The following is an 18499-nucleotide window of genomic DNA, read 5'->3' as shown; positions in this document are numbered from 1 at the left end:
AGCTGAAGTACCCAGTAAATATCAGAGCACGAGCAATGAGAAGTGTAAGTCTAAATCCGACCTTGCAGTGTCCTGCTGAAGCAGCATCTTGCTGAAGCATGCACTGTATTCAGGTCCACTGCAATTAATTCCCCCTTCCTTGTTTCTATTATAAGCTGAGAATTCCCCTGCATTACCAGGATGTCAATGCTGTGACAGGAAGATCGTTTCTTGCTAGTCTGGGTTTGGTATCACCTTTCTAGCCCAGCAGCACTGTGAAGAACAAGTTCAGAGCGTACAAGCACATTTCAGTTCAGCACTTCTTAGCACAGATGTCCACTGCATGAGAAGTCTGGTGGGGCCCAGTTTCTCTCAGCAGCATTAAATCCTGTCTGAATGCAGTTCCCACCTTGATGACCAGTTTACCCGAGACTCTGATAAACTTACAGAAACTCAACAAACAGAGAAATGCATGAATACTATTTGCTCCTGAATATGAAGATGGTTATTAAATCCGCAGCTTTCTTGCACTCATGGGTGGTTACATTTGTGATTTATTTATTAGAAACCGCTATTTGTTCCTTGCAGAATGAATGGGCAATTAAGAATATGGTGAACTTGTGGCTCTTTTGTACAGCAGCAGGGAAAGACAAAATCCTTTGAGGGAAGAGATGAAACTGAGAACAAAGTGGGATAGTGAAAGCTGCTGAATGCTGTCACAGCCTAACAACCAATTCCAAAAGTTTGCAATGGAGAACAGTGAAAGCTTGAGAACACACAAAAGGAAACATACAATATGAGACCCAGACAAACAGTCTAAAAGCCCCCAAAATTACAGAAATTCATCTGTTTGTGACTAATCAAAGTTTGTCATGTGTGTTCAAAGTAAATTTCAATTAAGGTGTAAAAAAGTCAGCTTTTAAATTAACTAGGATATTTCCCACTGTGCACCCAGTAAATCAAAGGCAGGAAAACAATGGGCATCCCCGTTACATGATAACAGCACAAACTCAGATCCTGATTAAACAGCTTTTAATACAGAACAAGGAGATGGCTTTTGCTCTAGAGAATTTACAATTTATGTTAGGACCCAACCTAGATTGGGAATACATTAAAAGAACAATTTAAAGCTCTTGCACCATAGCATCAATCCAACAGTCTACAGGAGTCACAAATATATTCACATAACAAATGCTACGTTACAGAAACTGCTTACAATTCTTTTAGTACAATCACAGCAGTGCAGCTCCCTCCTAGAGATTTAGTTATATTCGTATATAGGTAAATAAGTCACATGGGTTGTAGGTAATTAAGGTGTAACTACGAGCTATGTTGATATAAATTACTTTCATACAAGTGAACTCACGTGATGGCTTTTAGTACCATATTCTGGTATCGAATCCTATTTAGGCAGATACACACCACTAAAAACTCTACAAGCTTGTAAGTTTAAAAAGCTAAATTATAGATAGCACGCTTGTTTTGTCTTTAGTTGCAGAAAAAGCTCTCCAAAATAAATAAAATTTAAATCATTATTTACAACAGAGGTTTGTCTTCATTTGATTTCAACCATGTATAAAATAATCATAACCCTGAAATGTGTATGTTCACCACTGTATTTATTTCACTCTGCAATTAGTGTACATTTATGCAAAGAATTAACCAAAATAAATATAGTCCCCCTGGTCTGCTAAGAAATTGTACTCCTGGAAATAATAATTCCTTTTATTGCACAAACTTCCTGAACATTTACAGTTTCTGTTGACAGATATACCTAATATGTGCTCTAATAAATTCAACAATAAGTTCAAGAGCATAAACACATGGAAAGTACTTCAAATTAGTCAGATTAAAAAAATAGCCTGGTAAAATCTTGCTTTTTCTGGATTAGTAACTCTGAAAAACACTATAATTTGCACTAACTGCTAATAGAACATCGCTTGTCCAGCAGCAGCATCAGAACTTCTGATTTCATTAAGGTACTCTGCTTTTAAAACGCAAGGTGTAAAGCTGCCAGGTGTACATTTCTCCTCTGCTGCCTTTTTCTGCGCTGGGGGAGCAGTCACTGCAAGTGATACAAAATGTGAAACCCACCCACATCACAGAAACCAGCACATCCAGAGAGGTGGCAAAGTCCCAGCAGTTACACTAGAAGGCAGATGCAAGCCCATTTCCTTCCTTGTTATACACCCCATGCCCTGCAACCGCTCACATTTCCGTTTGGGCCAGGGCTCGACTATCCTTCTGCTAACCACAAAGCACATGCCTGCTCCACCTCCTCTACATGTGATCACTCTACTTCTCAAAATGTGAGCTGCATACACAACTGGCCCACTTCTAGAGGAACTAGAGATATGCTAATCATCCTTAAGATCATGTAATTGGAATAAATGAATAGACAAGTATCTATTCTGTATGAAAAAGGACATAACATTCACAGTTACGGTTGATCTAAGCTAACACTCTGAAAAGCACTCCATTATTTCTTTATTTGCATAACTTCAAGCTCAAGAACTTCTAATCACAGCCCATTTGGCCAAGGCTTTGTAAACAGAACAAAAATCCCTTGTCCCTGTTTTGGTCTATTTTAGTCATGCTTGTGCTAACAAAAAAAAATAAATAAAAATCGAACAAATCATTAAATCTGGTTCCTTACATTCAAAACCCGCCACGCTGAACCAAAACCTACTTTCTTATTGACATAGAAAGAAAAAGGTCTCAAGCATCCCAGCATAACATGCATCGTTAATACAAGAGAATATGATGGATTTTATTTCTTTTTAAATTCAGCTTCCTAAACTAGCCGTACTCCCCCTCCACCCCCCCCCAAAAAAAAAAAAAAAAAAAAAAAAAAAAAAAAAAAAAAAAAAACCAAAAACCAGAGTGAGGTCAATATAAAAAGTATTAAGAAACAAAATCATGAAAGGTCAAACTGGCCTTCTGAACTCCAAAACGATGGGAAATGACGCTTTCACACNTTTTTAAATTCAGCTTCCTAAACTAGCCGTACTCCCCCTCCCCCCCCCCCCAAAAAAAAAAAAAAAAAAGGAAGGACTACCAGAGAGACAAAAGTTAAAAAGCAGAGTGAGGTCAATATAAAAAGTATTAAGAAACAAAATCATGAAAGGTCAAACTGGCCTTCTGAACTCCAAAACGATGGGAAATGACGCTTTCACACTCGCCCCCCCTGCTACAATTACTTCAAAAATTACTGAGCTCTCCTGAAAATCCAGCCCAATAATTTTAGCACTGAAAGCTAAGATGAAGAAAGCAAGTTATTTTCTGGTAATAAGTAAAGCACACTTAACTTGTTCTCAAACATATTTTGAAAGGTGAAAAATTCTTCAGTGCCTGATCACAAGATAAGAATTTTTTTTTTCCATACATAAGGTATAGGAGGGAACTGCATAACTGCATTACAATAACGACGTATGCTTAGAATCAATGGTTTTTATTGCTCTGAAAGCCACAGTAAAAGTGTTTCCCCTTTTTGTGGAATCAGCACTTTGATTTTCAAGCTCAAAGAAACAAAATAGCAGGAAGTTAGGGGAGTATCTGCTCTGTGCGCTCGCAGATGGAAGACTAACTGAAAAATAAACAGCATCAAATTAGCTGGAAAACATTTGTATTTGGAGTGGACTTTCTGTTTGGAAATTTTAATACGTTATTCATATCAATATTTCAACTCCAATTTTAATACAAAACCTGTTTTTCATCCTTCATTTGTTAGACAGAAGTAGACGCCTTAATCTGTAAAAGGCAATGAGACAGAAGCACCAAGTGAAGCCTAAGTGCTGTTTTGTTTGTGAACAACAGTACCAACAGGATAAAGATGGAAAATCAAACAAGAATAAACTGAGCATTCAGAAACCGTTGGCTACTGGTTCCATCCACATCCCTGTGTGTCAACCTACATTGATAAAACAAGTCTCAACATTATTTTAACTTGTTGCACTGCTTTTCAAAGTTATTTCAGAAGTGTGGAGGAGGCACGGACATCAGTGACGGTTTGGAAAATAAATGATGCATTTCTAAAAATTTAACCCTTCACAGCTTTACGTTTTCATTACTTGTCCATCTCTTACAAGTGTCCAAGCAAAACATTTAAGATGGAAACATTACATTTCATAGTGGTATAACTCATTATTTAAAACACAAGGAAAGATCATCACCAGGAACAAAGATTGCTCAAATCAGAGGCTTAATCTGAATGTCCATCAAAATCATGTCATGTATGTTCTGCCATACATGCATCCATCATGCTGTAAGACTGTACTCCAAGTTGCTTTTATAATATCCCTAATGCATTTAAATATTGCCATATGTTCTAAACCACAATCATGCATGCAAATCATCAAACAAAATATAATGAGAAAAATCTAAATTATTTAACACTCTCTCCTTTACAGCATGCCTTTAAACTCACGCAAAATTACTAACATGCAACACAAGGTCTGTATACAGTCTTGAACTACTGCAAATCTGCTTCTCAAAGTTCAGAGACATTTGAAGCTGCGATGCCTTTGCACAAAGCCTCGCTAGGAAGTTCTAATGATGCTTTTAGTTCACAGATGTGGGTAAGCCACTTCTCATTAAACTTTCTAGAACTCCATGAACGCCTTTGACACGCGTTTCCAAACACCAATATAAACACAGACTAGCTTGTGCAACTTTGTTTCATTCTCCTCTGGAGAGGAAAAGGGATCAACCACAAAAGGAAGCAGCCAATTTTTTTTTTTCTTGTATGGTATATCCTTGATCCCTTGCAAACCAATACAGTCTGCTGTATTTAACTGCTTTATAACTCTAGTTGTATCACTCAGAAAAGCATCGGGACTTTGCTGTTAACACATTTTTAGGTAATGCAGGTGAAGGCAGAGGAAAATGTGACAAAAAAAAAAAAAAAGCCCAAGAAAGCGTTGAGTGTCTTTTGATCAAAAGATAAAAAATGCAAGTGAGCTAAAAATAAATGCCAGGGCGGGGGTGGGGAGGGAAATCAATCAGCCCTTTCATGCTCTTATTCATTCTTAAGAAAGCCTTACCCCCTGTCCAGCTTCACTCTTAAGTAATGTAACTGGAAAACATGTACACATCCCCTCTCAGATTGCTATCTCAATCATTATTTCATTTATGATGTACTGACAACCAAGCCTAGCACTTACAAAGTCAGAATTTCTGGTCTGCAGGTAAAGAAAACACGTGCTCCAAGCCAGAGATATTCAATCTGTGGCTCACCTGGAAAATGCATCCCTCCTCCAATCCACTCTTACCAGCTCTGCCTGACTCTAGGACTGTGTAGCAGATGGACAGAATTGGACTGGTAGTGCCAGCTTCCATTTGGCTGCAGAATTTCTTCAGGGTCGTGCAGCTCCTTCCAATCACTTTGTGCTTTCTGTAAGCAGATCACACCTCCACACCTGCCTGCCTCCTGAGAAAGGCAGGAACCACCTAACTCTTATTCTTTGTCTACTTTTAAAGAAGAGAGCCACTGGAACAAGCCACAAGGTGCACGAGCTTCTTCTGCCCTCCTCGGCCCACCTCTGACTGCCTTCTCTCCTTGGAAACAGGAAGAAGTTGCCTACAGAGATGCACTAAGATAATGTAATATTGAGCATTCCTAATTTATGTTATCAGGAAAAGCTCTTGCTATATGATTGATGCAGCCAAAATGCTGGATCTATTTCCAAAACAAGTCTCTGTAGTAAATCCTGATTTGTAGTGTGAACTTGGATCTCACATTTCTTAAAATACCAGAATGGGAACACATCCTATTTAGAGAAGCCAGCATTTAAACTGATTAGCTAAACATGGCAAGCACCTGTAAAAGCACAGAAAAAAGAACGTTGCGGAACTCTTACATGTTAAATACTGTTCTTCTGTCAGGTAGCAGAGAGATTAGTGGTAAGAACAATTTACCCGTGAAAGCTTTCAGATCTGTCCCACATAAAGAGCTCTAAGATAATCTGCAAAGTACCCTACCTATCCAGGAGCAACACAGACACTTTATGGTGATGTCAGACATACAGAATCACAAGGTTTTGTTTGGATAGTTATTGCTCTAAATTATGGCTGCCTACTCTTATCAACCAGGGAGCCCAATCCTATTTGCAAGAGTCTCCTCGCATACCCCTCCAATTTCACAGGCTGCTTTCTAAACGAACAACGATATGAAAGCGGAGAGATTTCTTGTCATTGGGGATAAAAAATGGCAGGTCAGATGGAATTACGCTCCAGGCTGAACACAATACTTCACAGACTGCCCGTGAGATTGAACTAACCTAAACAGCGATTTAACAGACATGGATGTGAACTTGGCTACGTTACTTACAGCCCACAACAGTCCTTAAGAACTACTTGTATAAATGTTTGTGTAATTAATCCAACCTTAAAACCATTTAGGATTTTTTACTTATACAGCACAGTAAAATTTCCAGTGTACAAAGAGCTGCATGAGCAAACTTCAATCACAGTTCAAGCACAATTCATTGCTGCAGTTGTAATGCAGTTGTAATCTGCATTTTTCCCACTTGTTCCAACATCAGAACAGTCAGGTATCAACATTTGTTTGCTTTTTTTTTTTCTGTACCTGTCACTGTGCTCACACTTACTGAAAAGTGAAAACCATTTTGGAGGGAGTATTTTAAGGCTCATGTTACTATATGTGCAAAACAATGTTTTAATCACTTATAATTTAAAAGGAAGATAATTTAAAAGATAATTATTTTATTTTTAAGGTTAAAAGGAGTCTTCACATCGGTACGCTCTCTTTGTATTCTTTCACTCCCCCTCAGTCTCTGGGGTATATATTCTGAAATTTCACGCATACCATAAAGTATCTTTGGAATGTTACAGTATAATTGTTTAGAGAAACATTTAATGGATGAGCAAGCATCAAGAGGCCATGGTTAAGGGAAGGGAAAAGTTAAAATGCTAGAAGCATTTTGTATTGAATGATCTCAGCATGAAGACAGGGTATGGACATTCGATCCAAAAATCTGGTATTGACTCAGGCAACATAAAACCAGCAGCCAGCACTGAGGCATACGAAGCAATCCAACCACCTAACAAAACATCTGCTGCCACCCACCTCTTTCAAACTGTGCTTTAGTAAACAGTGACTAAAGTCATCAAATGCTATAGAATATTATTTAATAACAAATACCACGATAGCAGATTACACAACATTGTCAACTCAATTTTTTTTTTTATTGGTCACTTAGTGTCCCAATTTACAGCATAAGTATGTGCATGATACAGAAATGCAAAACTGGAAAAAAAGCTGAGTACAGAGACAGCTAAAAAAAAAGCTGAACATTCTTCCACTACAGGAAACTGCTGGAGACAATATGCTGGAAATTAAAGCCAATTTTCCCAAATTCCCTGAAGAACTGCTCCTCCCATGTATTTGACAAATCTCCTAGCAAAGGCCCATCATTACAGTTTTCCTGGGACTTATTTCCTGACAAATAAAGTTTTTAGAAGTACACCCAAAATAAAAAGTGCAGGTATACCAGAAGGATGAAAGGGACAACCCCCTCATTGGCCTAGTCTGACGCAGCTGACTTGTATCACAACTACTAGAGAACAGCTGAAATAGTTTTTACTCCTAGTTTTGTCTCGTATCTGTACTTCATTAAATCAAGAAAAAGCAAAATAATTGCCTCCCTACCTGAATTTCTGATCAGAAGAATGGTTACTGAGGCAGGAGAAGTAATGTATACCAAAACACACTGCTCTGCAATGAAGCAGTTCTTCCAGTAGCAGAGCTACAAAAGTTAAGCTTCATACAGACTTGTCTCACAGTTCATCATGGCTTGCAGCTGAAGCTCATCTCACGATTGGGCACTAAAATCTCTGCCCAAGTGGATTCTGTTGTTCTTAATGACATGGGATTTGCAGCTGGTGCAGTACAGTGTCCTCTAGCTTTACACTTCCACAATTTTTTCAGAAACTTAGTATCTTTGAGGAACTACTATTTCTGGGTTACATTTTGTATAGAACGGGTAACACGTTCACACCCAAAAGAGGAATATATAAATAGTGCAATTGTACGAATCTCATCTTGTTTAGAAACCCTCCAAAAAGTAGTACAAGCTTTATTAAGCAGACTTCTAGTTCCAGTCCCAATATATTTTCCAAAACTCCTTATCAAGCTGTAAAATGTGTGAATCTAAATCATATGTAAAAATAATGGATTGCACATGCTACTTGATTAAGGCTTGAAGAGATATTTATAGACATGTAAGATTGCAAGGGACTACCCAGGTCACCGTGCTTGCATCCTACTGTCAGAAAAGGCATTCTATATAATCTCTTCCAGGAAATTTGCAGGCCTAGACACTAGAACTAGTGTTCATTTTCATATCCCTCCTCAACTGAACAGACCCAAAGCAATTTCAAAATTAGGACATTTCCTTTGATTTCCAGTTTAATTCTTTAAATCCTGTGGCCACTTCAAGACAGATGAAAAAGAGCAGATGATGTAGGATGAGCTTTTGCATTGCATCCTAAAGCTTTTCTTTGTCTTCCCTCTAACAGCATAGTGGTGTGCTATTACTGTGTATCCAGATACCACTGTCAGATAAACTCATGGTTTTAAAACTGTAATTTTTTCTAATGTCATACTCAAAAGCAAATCCAAATATTTATTCCACTGGGTAACTTTCCCTATAACTACTTTCATTTGGTAAACTACAGAGAACCATAACACTACTGCTGGTTTTAAAATAAAATCTACAGATGACTTTCTTGTGTTACAGTGACCATCCCAGAGCCTGTAAGTACGTCTTTGGGGGTTATGGTAATGGGGAATAAAGCAATGAATTCTAACAAACACGGGTATGTTAATCTTTTTGACTACTTAAATCCTGGAAAATCAAAAGCAAATGGCTTCCTACCACAGCATCACAAAACGCAATCCCAAATACTTGAATCATAATGTCTGCTGGGATGCTTTCTGCTAACTATCCATTAGATTTCTTATAATAATACTCAGCACACACATTCCTCCACAGGCTGGATTGATTTCTTCCACAATTCAACTTGTTTTTGCCAGAGTCCCTTTTAGTTCAACATTGGCTGCCTGCCTAACGAAACAACCTATCTTTATGCCAGAACTGTCATCTTCAGTCCTCCAAATGTATCTTACTTAAAAACATGTTTAATGAACACTATGTTTAATGCCTGAAGAACTGCTATTTTAAAGTGATATCTAGCAAAATTTAAACAGATAAAGAAGCAGTCAGTATCTAACCTCAGTGTAAAGGCATTGTTACTTAATGGTCACATGCACCACAAACTTCTCTGTCATTTAAACTACAAAATCCTGATAATCTGGGGAAGTTATCATGTATTGCTACTGGATGAAAAAATCTAACTAAATAAACCTTTCACTATATTTTTCTGTCGTAATTTCAGTCACATCTGAAAAAAGAATACCTGTGTAAGAAGTTGCTCTTCAGTCAGATTATTGATCCAACGAGTGTATCGTTCAGTAGACTTCGGTGGCTCTCTTCTGACTTGGCAACCAATAATCTAAGGCAAAATGAGACAAATAACACAGTGTCAATTGCTGTACACCTGCATGGCAACAACTAAACAAAATCACAAAACTGACATTGAAAACATGGGAATTCAAGAATTATGACTGCACACATTTTATTAGACCCTTTCAATGTTCACAACATCATATAATACAGTATGGCACAGCTGCTCTGCTCAAATGTAAGATAGTTATAGACTTTCAGAGGTCTCTAGAAAACTAACGTAAGAAGTGTCTTTCTAATATCTTCAGTCTTGGAAATACTTGAACCACATTGGCTGAAATTTTCCAAAGAAAATAATCCAAAGACTTACTGTATCTCGAATTCAAGATTTCACTCAAAATAGTTTGGCTGAAGCCAGAAAGTTTGACAAACGAAAAATTAGAATTTGGATAACACTAGGCAAATAGTGCCATCACCTGTAATATAATATGCTATTTACAGTTCATATAAAATAAGTAAAAAATTTGTATTTTGATTTGTTTCATTCATGGTAGAGCAATCTAGACACTTTGTATATGCTTCATACTCCAAAATATGCTTTAACTGTTGGTTAGCCCTGAAGTGGTCAGGCAGCTGGATTCAGTGATCTCTGATGGTCCCTTCTAACTGAACTACACTCTTCAGTTTCATTTTGATAACTGCTCATTCAAGTACTATATTCCCCTTAGTACAACATTTTCCTTTCTAATACTGTTCTGTCGCTGTACAAATTAAATATGAATTTTAATACTCTGAGCACCTATTATTGTAATGAACAGCTTCCAGTACGCATCAGACAGAATATGAGAGAGATTTCAACCTAAGCAGTGTGGCTATGCAGAACTCTGCTGCTTGCAACTCCTGACAGCAAGCCGTGTAGCAGACTGGATGGTCCACAGTCTACCCTAAACCTTCACAGGACTTAATTCCATATGCAAAGTAAGTTGACAAGGTTTCACACCAACTACTGCACTCCTGTCATACTACAACTACTATTTTGCTTGCAGATTTTGATGGGTAGCTCCTTATTGAGGATGTTTGTTCACTACGAATTAACATTAATGCATATGTATCAGCATATCTGAACAGTAATTTGGATAATAAAGTTCTGTACAAGAGCAGTATAGAACTTGCTTGTTTTCCATCATAAGCATCCATAAGGAATGTATATACATATGTAAGCCTATACAGTGACACAAAAGCTAAACCAAAGTTAATTCTTTCAGGTATCTCTATTTACAGAACTTTAAACCCCACACAGATGGAAACAGTCAGGCTAGAGTTCTGTGCATGTGGTTATGAATATATTTGATGTGGGAATAAAAACACTGCCAACCATCCTTGCAAAGGGACTACAGACAATGAAACAGCAAAACTTAGGTTAATATTCAATACATTCAAAATAAAAACCTTGGGTAAAATAAAAGGAAATTATGATTGGCTTATCCCACAAGAATAAAACACCTCTCAAATACAATTTTTTTCCCCCTCAGTGAGGACCATGAATTACTATGGACAACTTAAAACTTCATTTTCTCCTGACTTACAACTGATCTTCGTTTCCTCCTGACTTACAGCTCAGTGAGTAATACTGACACACTTTCAGACGGTTAATCCAGTTTAAATTCAGTATCAGTTAGAGTGTTCATAGATACATTTCTAAAGGGGGCATTACATAGGTAAAACAAACAAAAAACAAACAAACAAAAACTTCACAGAAGTTGATCAGATGAATATATTCTGTTCTGTAAGGATTTTTTCATTTAAGAAAACTATTTACAGAATTCTAGTATTCATGATGCTTATATGAAACTAGACCTCATTACCCAAGTCAGATCATCATCCCTTATCCTAGGATTTTATAACTTAGAAAGAGACTTCATAAAACTAAGTAAGAAAGTCAGAAAGGAAAAATTGCAAAACATGTTTTTCTTAAAATAAATTCTGTAACAATACTAAATGGAAGCCTAATATTTTTTATTCAAGTAGTCACAGCCTAACTCAACAAGCACAAAATCAAAACCAGATTTCACAAGGTAAGAGTTAAAAAGGACAATCTCGAACTTGTTTTCCTAAAAACTCGTGCTGCAATTAGAGCCAAGTAAGCAGTGCAGTCATCTCTTTCTGTCCAACTTGAAATTTAAATGAGAAGCAGAGGATGGAGTTTCGTATTTTTTTATTCATTTCTGCCCGTCTAACCAATTTAATAAGTGCTGTTAATAGTTTAAGCAATCTATAAACTTATTGAATCCAGGCGCTCCAGAAGACAGCGATTCCCTACGTTCCAAAGAACAATTGGTTCAAATCTCAGCTCCTTATACTTCTAAAGAAAACTGAATGAATGTGATCAATTATCTCCACATTGGAGGAGAGAAGACAGACAGAATAACTGGCAGTAAATTAGATTCTGTCAGCTCTTTTCTGAAATTTTTGGAGTTTAACTATGGTTCTTAGCCAAAATTTCCTCCTGTTTTCATACAGCAATATGGAGGATTCCATTGCTTGCTCCTATTTACTTGTCTGAATGTTAGCTTGTAACAATGATTCTGTACTTACTGCACATAGGTCTTAAAATACTTTGAGAATTTCGGAACTAAAAGTACTACGATAAGGATAAAAAGAAAATCACTACATTCACCCAATAAACAAGTTATTTAGGAATTATGGTAATTGCAATGATGTAAATCCAGAACAGAAAAGCCAACGGGTTACACTGAATTTCACCATAATTTGGCGCAGACATGCCTAACAGAAACAAAGAGTGAGTGGATAACAATCTAGAGTCTTACACACAAGCACACTAATCAAACAAAATACAAGGTTAAAAAAAATGCTGATTGATTGCTGTAGAAAATAAAATTGCTAACTTCAATCTAATGCTTAGAAAGACAATAAAACTAGTGTAAGATACTAATCTAGAAAAATTGATAAAGAAATAAGGGAGAAAGAACTGCCTCTGACCTTTAAGAATCAGATGTTTTGAGAACTCAGTGTTTCTAAAGACAAGTGATTTTTTTAACAAGTCCAATGAAAACTCAGAATAATCATTAGGAGAACACTTCTACTGTAGTGACTCAAAGTCCTTATGAATTCAGCAGTATTTTAAAAGTCAAAGGTTCATGGCATCAAGTCTAAAAGTGTTTTTGTCCAGAACTGATGGCAAAGGGTTAGATAGCTTTATCTCCAGAGCAACAGATTTCACTTCCACAACTAAACAGGACAGAGCTGATGACTCTTAGTTCTTGGATTTTCAAAATAAGACTCTGAAAATCTCCATTTTGTAATCACCAACAAAGCCAAAATGATATGATGGTCTAATCAAACACGAAGGCCAAAAATGAATAACAGTAAGGTCAATGTTGAGAATTAATGTGAGAAAGAAAAGCTGTTTGATAGAAAAGATGAAGACAACTCAAAATGTAATCTAAACCCCCAAATTTATGAGACTCTGTGTACTGACTAATGTCCTTATTACTCTGCTTCTTTAGTATATCATACTCACCACACCCCCTCCATCCCCCATCCCTTTGACTTTTCTTACTCTTTTGTAGTTTGAGCTCCAAAAGGCAGACATAGATGGATTAAGCACCTCAAATGAAGTTCCTATAAAGATGAAATTAAAATTTCTTCTCCCTTACACTCTGGATAGGACTGTTATCTATACAATAATATCATATTACATATTTAGCAGTCCTGTACTTGATATACGGAATTAGAGGAACACAGAGAGGGATTAATATGCCTAAAACTTCAGTAAAATGTTTACAGTAGTGGCTTTAACTTCACTTTTTCTTGAAATTACCTAAACATGCTGTCTGTACCCACAAACGTTTTTATTTCCAGAAGGCTTTCTAATTAGTTTTAACCAATTCATTTGTTTGTGAAAGTACATGGTTGTCTTCATTTCTCTTCCTCTAAAGAAAACAAATGGCAATTCCTTTCTTTAAAAGCAAAGGAACAAAACAGCCGTAGTTCATGCTCCTATTGGTCTTTCATAACACTTCCATGGATGTAGCAATCCCACGAGCAGGGCACATAAAACTGATCATCTCCCTCCTGCAGAAGACAATGCTGTAAAACATCATTTACCCACATTTTCCAATTATAATGACATCAGAGCAAAGTATACTTAACAGGGAAAATGCATGTTATTGAGAACAGCTGCATTTTGATCTTGCAACACAGCAGGAAAAGAACTGCAAGTGCATAACAAAGTCAGCGTTCTGTAAGAAATGAGATGTTCAAACTTCCCTCTACCCTAGTATAACAGTGACATGTTTTGCACAGCACAAAGACTTCCTGATTTCTTTCCATTTTCAGCACTAACATCACTCAAGACTGCTTTGAGCATCATCTTAAGAGATGTGTTTTACAGACTGATCTTAAAATTGTCACTACGCAATCAAATTTATTCCTTGATTCTCAGTCAAAAAAATTCCAGTCTTTTTCCTCTTCAGTTGTACCATTTCTCTCTCAATGGGATTCTGACTTTTGATCGGGATTGTTGACTTATATAGCTGTAAGATAAACATCAACAACACAGATTAGCACATCCTGAGCCTTTGATACAGCTCCCGTAAAGCGTGGCTCATTTAAGCAGCTTCTTTCATCCAATCAAAGTCAGGTTTATTTAGAGTACAAACGGCTTCCTCTAGTTCCCCTGTGTAAGGTGTGGCATCAGAAGCAACTGCACAGTTTCCCATTTCCTCCATGTCTCACAGAGCTCTTTTATATTCACTTCACTGAATACTTCCTCATAGCTTTTAAATTCAAGGTTTTCCACTGTTGCTTCTTTCCTCGGTTTTAAATTACTTTGACAAAATTCCTTCTGGCCTATTTTACATCCATCCAAACTTTCAGAAAGAAAAAGAAACTCACCATATTAGAAACATTATTTTCAATATTATGAGTATCCATTTCCATGCTAAAACTGAGTTCATCCAATATTCAGCTTTTTTATCTGATAGGCAAGATTATTTATATTATTACATATGCCAACCGTATACGGGTATATACCTGTAACTAGAATTAAACTGTTACAGAAGAAAAGCAGTACATACCACATTCCAAGTGGAAACAAGTTGAAATGCAATATTAATATCACTTGTATAGGAAAGAGTAGCATGAACTGTAAGAAATATATATATGCTTGTTTTTTTGACTCATAGCAAGGGTCTATGGCTGTTCACAGAACAACAAAATTCTAATTGGGACAGAGAACCTTTCTGCTACCACGTCAGATGAGGCCATTCATTTCCTAAACAGACAACTACTTTGTTACACGTATCAAACTTAACTTACAGATACTCAGCTGCTTACCCAAATAAGCACTGACCTCTCTGCAAGAAAGTACCAATTTACAGTTTATTGCAGCAACAGACTGTGATGGACGAGTGATATTAAGAACACAAAATGATTACCTTATTTTATGTTAACTACCAACAAATCCATACTCTGAAAAGCCATACAAGTAAGTTTTAAAAATACAAATGGCATAAAATGAGCTTTGAGGGAAGGAGCAGCCAAAGGGAAGTCTCTAGCACCCTATGACCCTGCCTGTCTGCTGCTACCACATCACAGAAGGAGCAGACCTGTAGTACCTGCCAGTCCTGCCTAGATGGTCTCAGATACCGTAAGATGTTAAAATAGCATTCTGTGTCCATGTTCAGCATCTGAATCTCTCTTCTCTAATAACTCTGCCACTTCACATGATTAAGAGAGAAGTTAATGAAGCATATCTAACTAAGAATATCAGAATCAGTCACAGATATGTACTTTATGCCACTAAATTTAAACAGTTGTTAGGACTTTGAGCACTACAAAACTAATAAAACCAGTGCAAAATAACAGCAATTAAAACAGTCAAACTAATAGCATAAAACTGGAATAACTGGGTTCTCCATGAAACAGATGCTCTAAATTGGTCACAGTACACAGTTTTAGCCATAACATACAAATTTAATGAGCACATCCAACTACCTGTTGATCAATACAACATTCAGGCTTCTAATGACATTCAGAGGAACTAGGTAGAATTATTGCATGGGTTACAAAACTGTGCTATGAGTACATGCAGTCACTGTTCTGTGAGTTACAAAACTGTTCCACTGAAATACAAGAGTATTTCTGGCTTATCTGATATGTATAAACTTCAGTGTTCTATACCTAGCAGCAACAACAGACATCAAATTACATGCCATAACTTGTTCCAACTTTTCACTATTTGTTTTTAAACACAATATCCAGAGAAGCTTCATATTTTCATCATTCTAGTGCTTTATGTTTTCCCTTGCATATATAAATGGAAAAAGAAGTGGGTGAGAGGAAGTAGAGATTAAATGAGTTGACAGTAATTAAAAACAACACATTTTCTGCAGATGTGGCTTTTTTTTTTCTTTTTTTTTTTAAATTGCTACAACTTCCTCTAGCACAAAGAATCTCTCTTATTCAGCACAGAATCAGAACTCTCCTGTTGTACCTCAGAGGATGTGAGGATGCAAAATTAATCACTCGTCAATTTTATCCATCCAATTTTTTCCATTCTGGTGTTGTAATAAAGGGGAACCAAACAAAGAGACACAGAAGCATAAATTATAAGGTATTATATACCCAGTGTTCACTATATACGTGCATACATACATACATGTAATATGTCTGTGTGTGTATACAATCACAAGGACTTAATACTCCTTCACTGTAAAATCTAAAACCAATTTGGAGATGCCCATTTTGTTCATAGAAGGAGCCTAGAATGACCGGGCTCCTAATCATAGGTCTAAAACTATATGGGTGAACCCAGGTCTTCTAAAAGTCATAGAAGCACAGCTTCTACGCCAGGTGCAAGGACCACGCACCAGTACCTTATGCTTTGTAAAATCATATTCTGGGCTAGTAGCCTAACCATCACCCTATCGCTGGCAAGTTTTAAATTCTGAAGCACAAAAATCCCACCAGAGCAACTTAATACATTCTACTGTGCATCTTAGTTTTGTCACCCTGCACAGTTCACTGAATCATCTACAAGACTGAAAAGGGAACAATTAAAAGTTAGACCATATTAGGGATTATAGGTTTACATCTATTTCAGTTTCAGAATACTGGAGCAGGGAAGCATGATTGTCTCGAAAATGTTTATCAGCTCCATTTCCAGTTCTGTTTTTTACTATTCTTACTTAGAGCAAGTAATTAAAGCTCTAAATCTAACTATGTCTAAAATCCATTTTTTATAAAAATAGAATGGGATGTATATATTTAGGATATTACTGGATGGTATTTCCATCAAATTGTGATGGTGCCACGTACGAATCTGTCCATAAAATGACAACTGCAAGAGAAGTAAAATAACATCAATAACAATCATTATTGCTTAGGCTTGATTTGACTGGCATTTAACCAAGTTTCTCTGATAATAATTGTATTTCATGACAAGTAACATTAGCTACAAGAATTCATAATGATTCTTTTAAACTCGAGAAAATTGTATCTGGATACCGAGATAAAGTTATAGAGTAATTAGTCCAAAAAAATCCCATGCTACTCTGAAGATGAAGGATTTACAAAACATACCTATTTACTGAGCAGACTGTGCATTGAGTTCCCAGACAAGTACATGGTCATCACAATAACTACAATATCTGCTTTACTGTAAAAGAAACTTACATGGCACAAGAACAGCATTTCTGGATTTTGATCTTACTAGAAACAAGACTGAAAACTGATGTTGTTACAAGCAATAAAAATCTTATTTAACTTACAGTGAATTTGTCTAGTAGCCTGTGACCTTTTAATTTTTATGGAAGTAGAATGATGAAATGGTTGAAGATACTGGTGGATTTAAGAAGGATTTGTGACCATTATGTAGTGTAATCAAAATGAAAAATAAATGAAAGGAATGCTTTTATGTGGTTAATATCTTTCCAATATGGTATACTCAGGAAAGAAGGTGGTAAAACATATTTCCTTTGTTTTCTTCCTCTCCATTTCCAATGGAGGAAGCAATGTTCTTCAACACACATGAAACCTGTGAGGTGGTTTGCACTAGGTATCCAAATACAAAACAAAGTGTATTTAAAGTATTTTTGAAAATTATGAAGTATGATGACAGTGCTGACTCCCCAGTGAGGTTCCTTTGGCCAGATGAATATCAACTTATTCATATGTTCTCATCTTGTGGCAGCCCATTTTAAAAAACACCCTCTTAAACTTTCTTTTTGGCACCGGTTCAAGTCCAAAGTCCACAAAAGGACGTCACAAGTTTATTTTCAACATGTAAAAAAAAGCAATTAAAAACCAAGCAAGTGTGAATTTACTTCAGTGAATTCATATAAAACCCAAGAAATCAAAGTCCTGCAATCAGAATGAGTACAGCCAAGCACTGCATAGCACATTTACAAAGAATACTGTCATACATATGAATTCGTGATCTAGGAACACAACATTTTGGAAAAACTTAAGTACACTGAAGGAATACTACAAGTCTGAACAGGGAAGTATGAAACTTCAGACTACATTAAATTATCTCAGAATGCAAATTAAAGGAGTTTCCAAAGTCCTTTTCTGAAGGTGAATGAGTAAGCCCCAGTACTTTTGATGACTAGCTTAGGCAAGAATCAGCACCAGGCCTCAGAAGCACTCATTCAAAATGTGCCATACAGGGATAAGCAAGATCTAAGGGCTCAGCCTCTATGGTATGGCTACTGCACATGTAGTCTAAATTTGATGCAAATTAAGTAAACACTTTGGATACTGACAAAGCATTTATACAACCAGATCTTTGCATAGAGCTTAGGAACAGTCATAAAAAGCAATATGTTTGCACAATTTCAATTTTAAAACCAATTTGTACATCTAGCTCCACAAAGTAGGATTGGATTGGTAATAGTTATTACCACAATTAAACATCTAACATGAGAAGTAGGGGATTTTGCTTTTCAAATGTTTCACACTTCAAGTCAGTTTTAAAATTGAAATATGCCAAAAGTCTACACAGCAGCCAG

General features: G+C 36.5%; 1 protein-coding gene across 4 annotated transcripts in view; it reads right to left on the bottom strand.

Moving 5' to 3' along the window:
* B3GNTL1 (UDP-GlcNAc:betaGal beta-1,3-N-acetylglucosaminyltransferase like 1) overlaps positions 1–18499 on the bottom strand; it is a 113921-nt gene that overhangs the window by 70604 nt on the left and 24818 nt on the right. For 3 of the 4 annotated variants that reach the window (XM_021415056.1, XM_021415054.1, XM_021415053.1), the window contains exon 6: positions 9418–9513. In XM_021415056.1, coding sequence (XP_021270731.1) covers positions 9418–9513 — 96 coding nt within the window. Of the gene's footprint in view, positions 1–7648; positions 7822–9417; positions 9514–18499 lie in introns of those variants that run through there. The other variant, XM_021415057.1, reaches the window with a different exon arrangement.

The sequence above is a fragment of the Numida meleagris genome, chromosome 17, assembly GCF_002078875.1.
Source record: "Numida meleagris isolate 19003 breed g44 Domestic line chromosome 17, NumMel1.0, whole genome shotgun sequence".
Taxonomy (NCBI): domain Eukaryota; kingdom Metazoa; phylum Chordata; class Aves; order Galliformes; family Numididae; genus Numida; species Numida meleagris.
This window is presented reverse-complemented; position numbering and strand designations above follow the sequence as displayed.